At 32.9% G+C, this 6,535-nt stretch overlaps 1 protein-coding gene across 1 annotated transcript; it reads right to left on the reverse strand.

The window, feature by feature from the left end:
• Window positions 1-376: 376 nt before the first annotated feature.
• On the reverse strand, window positions 377-3,378 carry LOC104106281 (glycerol-3-phosphate 2-O-acyltransferase 6). The gene is made up of 2 exons (XM_009614785.4): window positions 2,664-3,378; window positions 377-1,489 (listed from the first exon to the last, which is right to left on the reverse strand). Exons 1-2 carry the CDS (start codon window positions 3,282-3,284, stop codon window positions 590-592), a joined length of 1,521 nt encoding a protein of 506 aa, XP_009613080.1. The 5' UTR covers window positions 3,285-3,378; the 3' UTR covers window positions 377-589.
• Window positions 3,379-6,535: the final 3,157 nt, after the last annotated feature.

A 6,535-nucleotide genomic window follows, 5' to 3' on the forward strand; every position in this document is an offset into this window, starting at 1 on the left:
AAGGACAAGTCATTGTAAGATATATCGAACTCATAGTAGGACCAAAACGTTTAATTAAAGGGGAAGTATAAATGCAGCCAAAGAGTAGAAAACTCTTTGAAACATTTTCTCATTTAGTTTGAACCACCTCAAAACAAAAGTAAAATTTAGTTTGAACCACCTCAAAACAAAAGTAAAATTAGATTAAACGATGGGCACATGAGTTATATGTCATTTAAGTTTCGAATTAAAACAACTGCCACAAGTCATCACCATATTCATGCCATGCTTTCAGTTAAGGCATTGAAAATGGCCTTCATTTAATCTGCATGGACATAGCCAACTTCAATATCAAAAATTCACCCAATTAATAAAAATTGCATTTAAAACTTGTACATTCCAATCAAAACAATATACATATTAACCATTTTATTGATAAAAATAATCATCATGATCACAATACAAGCAATTCTTTTTCCTTGTTCTTTTCTTGTTTTCCTTTTCAATCTTTGCCCCTTTCTTTTTCTTTACCATGATAAAAAAGACTGAAAAACACATGAGGAATACGCAAAAAGTCATTGAAAAATAAATATATTACGTACTAGCTAATTCATTTATTTTCTCCGTTCATCTCCTTCTCCTTCTCCTTTTCCTTTACCGGAACACGGCCGTCTGTTCCAGCCATCATAGCATACTTGTCCTTCCTCGTCAAATTAGTACATTCGAAGCCAAGAGTACCACCAAGAACTTTTTGAATATAATTAGCCACTTCAATCGCCGATTTTCCACCATTACTACAATTGAGCTCAGGAGGGAGTTGATTCAAGAAAGTGATCTCATAAGTTGGCCTTGGATTCATAAAAACAAAATAAGGATCCAAGAATTTATACCCACGAACTGTCGTACCATAGAAAACACTTTGTTTTGCGTTGATTGCCACCGGAACAATTCTATCAGTAAGCTCAGCAAATAATGCACTAAATCTCAACAAAAAAGGTTCCCTACAAGTAGTCCCCTCAGGACATATAACCAAATCACCTTCTTCAAGCAATTGCTTAATATGAGCAGCATCTTTCTCCCTTTCTCTTGACAATGCAACGGCTTTTATCGGCGAAATCATTTCAGAAAATTTGCTAATACTATATGTAACACAACTAATTTTTCTGCCTAGTGCAACAGCTGTGACAACAGGGTCTAGGACAGTTCTATGGTTACAAACAAAAAGTACACCACGTTGACCATCTTTAGGGGGTGGAGGAGGGGTACCTTTGACAATAAGTTTAATACCAAGGATCATATAATTGTATCTGACAATTTTTTCTGGTAAAGGAATATTAAGGTATACTCTAAGAATGGAGAGAATTATTCCTATTGGCATCCATAAGAAAGTTAAGAGTGCCATAATTGGTGTAGGCTTTTGTACTAAACGACCTTCATGGAAAATGACCGGACTTAAAAGTTTGTTTCTTGCTAAAGGTTCGATTTTTGTTCTTGGGACCATGTATCCTTCCTGCAAAAATATTCAGGCAATGAGTTAAATAGCAAAAAAACAAGTACAATTTTACTTTAAAAACTTGAAAGTAACATAATTCTCGATTCTTTTTCTTATTTTTTTTTCGAATTAACTTAATTTGTCGTGAAGAGTAAATTTTAGAAAGTTTCCACTAATAGTGTAAATGAACTTTTATACTATAGGTGCAATTTAACTACTTGTTGCAAAAAGTTACTTATCTTCATCCAGTTGGTTCATTAATTTTTAAGGCATTTTTCGGGTCAAAAGAAAACAATGGGGCATTTTTAGCTCATGAGTAGGTGGATGTAAGGCATTTATATACCAAATCCAACAGATAGCCCTTTTCCGTTTCATTAAATATGAATTTTCATGTTTAATTACCTTTAGAATGACATGACAATGTAATTTCTTGAATTGTTAGTTTATAAAGGTTAAATTATCTTCATCCATTTGGTCCCCAAGGAGAGAGTTGGGAGAAATATTCATGCGTTTGGTATGTAATCCTTTTAGAGGTACATCTTAAATGAAAAATATGGCGGAACGTGAAAGATGTATCATGACTTGGCTATTTTGCTAGTACGTTGAAATAAATGTCATCAATATAATTAAGGACGAATAATAAAGAGAGCATATTAATAATTTTACAAATAACAAAGCTATGTGTACGGCATGGTCATAAGATCAAGCTTTTCTTTCTGGTCTTTGTCATACTAATCGTGCTCTGAAACAAAGTCTTTAGCGAAAAACCCTAAATTGGGATCATAAGAAAAATCCAGCCCATAAATATACACTATAATTTCTATACACTACAACAAATTAATACACTTTTAGCAGCAATAACTATTTACTCCAATACGTAGTCTACTTTGATTGATGTAACTAGTAATCTAATCTTTTAATTTCCCATTATTTCCCGTGTTAATGCATGTGATGTACATGTACTGCTAAAAACAGACAGGAAAAGCAGAAAAATGATTTTCTTAGACAAGAGCTATCATGAATTAACATCAAGAACAATAAAACATTTTACTAACCCACCAAAGATATAAATATTGTAATGCCAATATAGGATGGATTTCTTTTATTCAAACCGTAACTGGCCATGTATAGGAGGTTATTTTCGCGAAAAAGGACATGAGTAATTATAGTAAAAGATTGGACTAAAGTTTACCTTGCATATGGACATGAAATCATGATCGGTCTCTCTATCTCCAAGTCCTAAATCAGGTACATTATTTGTGCCAAATTCCTTAAGAATAGCAACCCTTTTGTGCTCTCCAACAAGAACACCTGGTTTTCGAACAAAACCAGTTGCACGTCCAGATTTAGAAACTTCTAATTCTGTTCCAAGAACCTTATCAGCACCTAAGAAACTCTTAGCAAAGTGTTCAACCATGATTCTTGGATTTGCAGTAACAATATATCTTTTTCCAAAAGAATTGAACACTTTCCAAGTTTGTGGATTGACATCCTCGGAATAAAACTTGGGTAAAACAGCCCTCGACGCGATTTCAATATCTTTAATCTTTAATCCAGCAAAGGAAATGAAGATTAATGTTTCAATAGCAATAGACTCTGAGATGAATATGTAAATAGAGTAGACAAATGGAACAGATGCTAATAAGAATAACGCCCTTATAAGGCTACCAGCTTCTAAGGCAACAAGAAAATAATAAGGAAATGCACTTGTTGATATCAAGAGTGTACCATCTAAATCAGAAGCAACTGTTTGATTTGATCTATTTTCTTTGCTACATTTTGAAATTGGTTCAAAATGGGGAAGAGCTCCCATTATGCTTTAGGGAAGTGGGGTGAGAGAAGGAAGAATGAGAGATTATGTGTATGTGTGTGTGTTTGGGCTATGTGATCTCTTGTGAAGAGAATGGAGGGGTTTAAAAAGAAATGAGAAAAGATGGCCATGTTATAATTGTTGTTAGTCTAACCTTGAAAATGTTATGGTTGATAGAAATTGTTTTTTTTGTTTATTTAAGTTATATACACTGATAATGTAAATAATTTGATACTATCAGTAGTGTAAATTAAGTGCATGTAGCGGGTAGTCATTCTATCTTGTAGGCCATGGAATAAAAAATCACCCCTTATTAGATTAATTTTTGAAGGATTTGACAGATACGTAATATAACGCGGTGAGAGGTGGGGTTGGGGAAAAGGAGAAACATTATTAGAAGGCTTTTTGTTGGTACTTAGATTATGGCAGTTGTAGAAGAGGGGTCCAAGTAGTTGAAAGTCCATATAACAGTTCTACGTTAACATTCAATTAGCCTACTTTTTAGTTCTTAGATGCCGTCTTCGCCGTGCTATTATACTTTTCCCGCTTAAGGATTTATTTCATCCTCTTTTTTACCTCGCTTAATTAAACATCTTCACAGTCAGTACTCTTTCGGCTTGATAAATATCATGAACTCAGGAGTCAGGATTTTAGTAAAAGATTTATAATTAAGATCAATATAGTTTTATTTACTTGCTATAATTGGTTACGCACCATAATTTGTAGGTTACTATGCATATTTGTTATATACTATTACTTGTTGTAGGTATTTTTGGTGATCTGATAATGTTTTTTCTTTAATTTACAGATTGTGTTTATAACAGTTAAACTCTAAATTTTTACTAGTATCTTAAATAAAGTCCTTCAAAATACCTAAAGTTCAAAACACAACTGAATAAGATAGGCATTAAAATATGGTGAATGAGAGTGTTATAGCAACGATAAAGTTGTCTTTATGTGATCTATAGGTCACGAGTTTGAGTAGTAAAATCGGTCATTGATGCTTGTGTCGGAGTAGACTATCAATATTACACCTTCTTGGGATGCGACCTTTCCCCAAACACTACATGAACACGGGATATTTTGTATATAAGCCTGCCCTTATAACTTTAAAATGAAGTTCATTAACTCAATTGTCGAGATCAACCAAGGTAATTTTTACGACAGTAAAGAAAGAGAAAACATCCTGTCAGAGCAGGAAATGAATGTCTCTCACACCAATTAAAATTAGGTGTACCAAGTACTTTAATAAACAGGTTTTAACTTCCTTTTCACCAAAAATGTTGGCAATTGTGTTAGTACTACTATGACTTTATTGCACCTATATTATCAAAGCAAAGAAACATTAGAAAAGTGAGACTAGAAATATTTAAAAAAGAAGAGAAAAGAACAAATTGCATCAGATATAGTTAGATGCAAGCTACGCAAGAAACTTGTTTGCTTTTTTGATCATATAAACTCTCAACTAACAACTATTGCGGTGAAAGAAGTAGTCAACTCGAGAATTAACAAGAGAATTTTCTTTTGTTATCAATATTGGTTCAGAAAGTTGGTGACTAAATTAAGGAGACCAAATCTAAAAAGTTGATTTCTTTTTTTTAAAAAAATCTGAAATGCAAAAAGACGCATGTATTGTCTTCGGATTTCTTGTTGACAATATGATCCCCTGCAAATAAAAAATTGAAAGAGAGAACGGGATCGGAAAAGAACAACACGCGCGCATATATATATATATATATATATATATATATATATATATATATATATATATATATATAAATATTAATGTAGAAGCATTAATATTTACTTTTAGAAAAGTATATAGGGTTCAATTTGGCCTATTTGCATTTTTTAGCCATTAGTGAACACTACAAGTTTCTACATTTTGGTTATAAGAAAAAGGAAACCAAATACGAAATGTTCTGAGCTAAAGCCAGAGGTTAAACCAGAGAAAATCCTAACCTCGAAAATGTTAGCTCACCGAACGGCAAAGGTTTTCACTAGCTAGTCTTAATTAAATCCTTATCACTTCATTGAAATACCAGTTTTCTTGTGAGATTAGTGCAAAAACAAATCATGGAATTGAAGTACAAAAGATCTAGTTTGATGACTTGATCTTCTTAGAAGCTTACCTTTGTTATTATTCTCATTCTTATTATTTTTCAATTTTATGATAACCATTAATAGGGGACCTTTTCACTATATAATTATTACTTAATTTGGTGATGACTAAATTGACTCCCTAAATTAGTGATTCAAAGGCCTATCTATCTATATCTATATCTATACTATATTAAAAGTACGAAATCCCTTAACAAAATATCATTCGCCCTTTTTGCCCTTTATAAGTACATTCTATAATGGATAATGTCACAACCCAAAATCCACTATAGGTCGTAGTGGCGCCTAACCCCGCCGTCAGACAAGCCAACGGTGATTGATCTATTTAATTACTCACTTTATTACTTTCGAAATCATAAGTTTTAATAAGGAAGAAAATTTACACTTTTAAATCCACGGGAATGTACAAAATTTGTAGTTTGTAAGAAAAATGAAAGGCGGTACTACTATACAGAATCGTAAGCACCAACTAGTATATCCCAAAATCCGGTGTCACAAGTGCATGAGCATTTACTAAGGAGTATGTAATATGGCCAAATTTTCATGACATTTGCCATGGCATAATATCCATTATTAGGCCAAGGATTTCTTGCTATAAATAGAGGAGTTTCTCTTCATTTGTAAATACACCAATTCAAGAGCTTTTCACTCTTGTCTTTCTTTCTCCTCCTTTATTTCATTATAGAGTATTTTGTAAGAGAGTGAGTGTTGGGAAATACTTGTGTGAACCCTTTCTTTGGAGTGATCTTGTGATGTTATTCTCTTGGGGTATTTGGGATTAATTAGAGTATTTACTCTAATTTTGTACTCTCTTTTGTACTCTTGTTGGTATAGTGAAATTGTTCCTCTCCGCTTGTGGATGTAGGTCACCTTGACCGAACCACGTTAAATTTGTGTCTTCTTTAATTGAAGTCATTATCAACTTTCATTATCTTTGTTATTATCATTATACCGTTATTTGGGTAAATTCCGTACTACTCGGGTTCCCGATCCTAACAAATTGGTATCAGAGCCAGATCTAACCGGGTTTGTTTAAATAGCCAAAATGACTCTAACAAAGTCTTATGTTGAGAAATTTGACCGAAGTGCAAACTTCGGAATGTGACAATTAAAGATGGAAGCTATCCTAATTC

This window comes from Nicotiana tomentosiformis, chromosome 7 (genome assembly GCF_000390325.3).
Source record: "Nicotiana tomentosiformis chromosome 7, ASM39032v3, whole genome shotgun sequence".
NCBI classification, from domain to species: domain Eukaryota; kingdom Viridiplantae; phylum Streptophyta; class Magnoliopsida; order Solanales; family Solanaceae; genus Nicotiana; species Nicotiana tomentosiformis.

Bases quoted from the DNA above. Each gene is read 5' to 3' on its own strand.
- LOC104106281 (XM_009614785.4), bottom strand. From the start codon at position 3,284: ATGGGAGCTCTTCCCCATTTTGAACCAATTTCAAAATGTAGCAAAGAA. The intron at 1,490-2,663 runs GTAAACTTTAGT...ATATTTTTGCAG, and splicing joins ATTTCATGTCCATATGCAAG to GAAGGATACATGGTCCCAAG.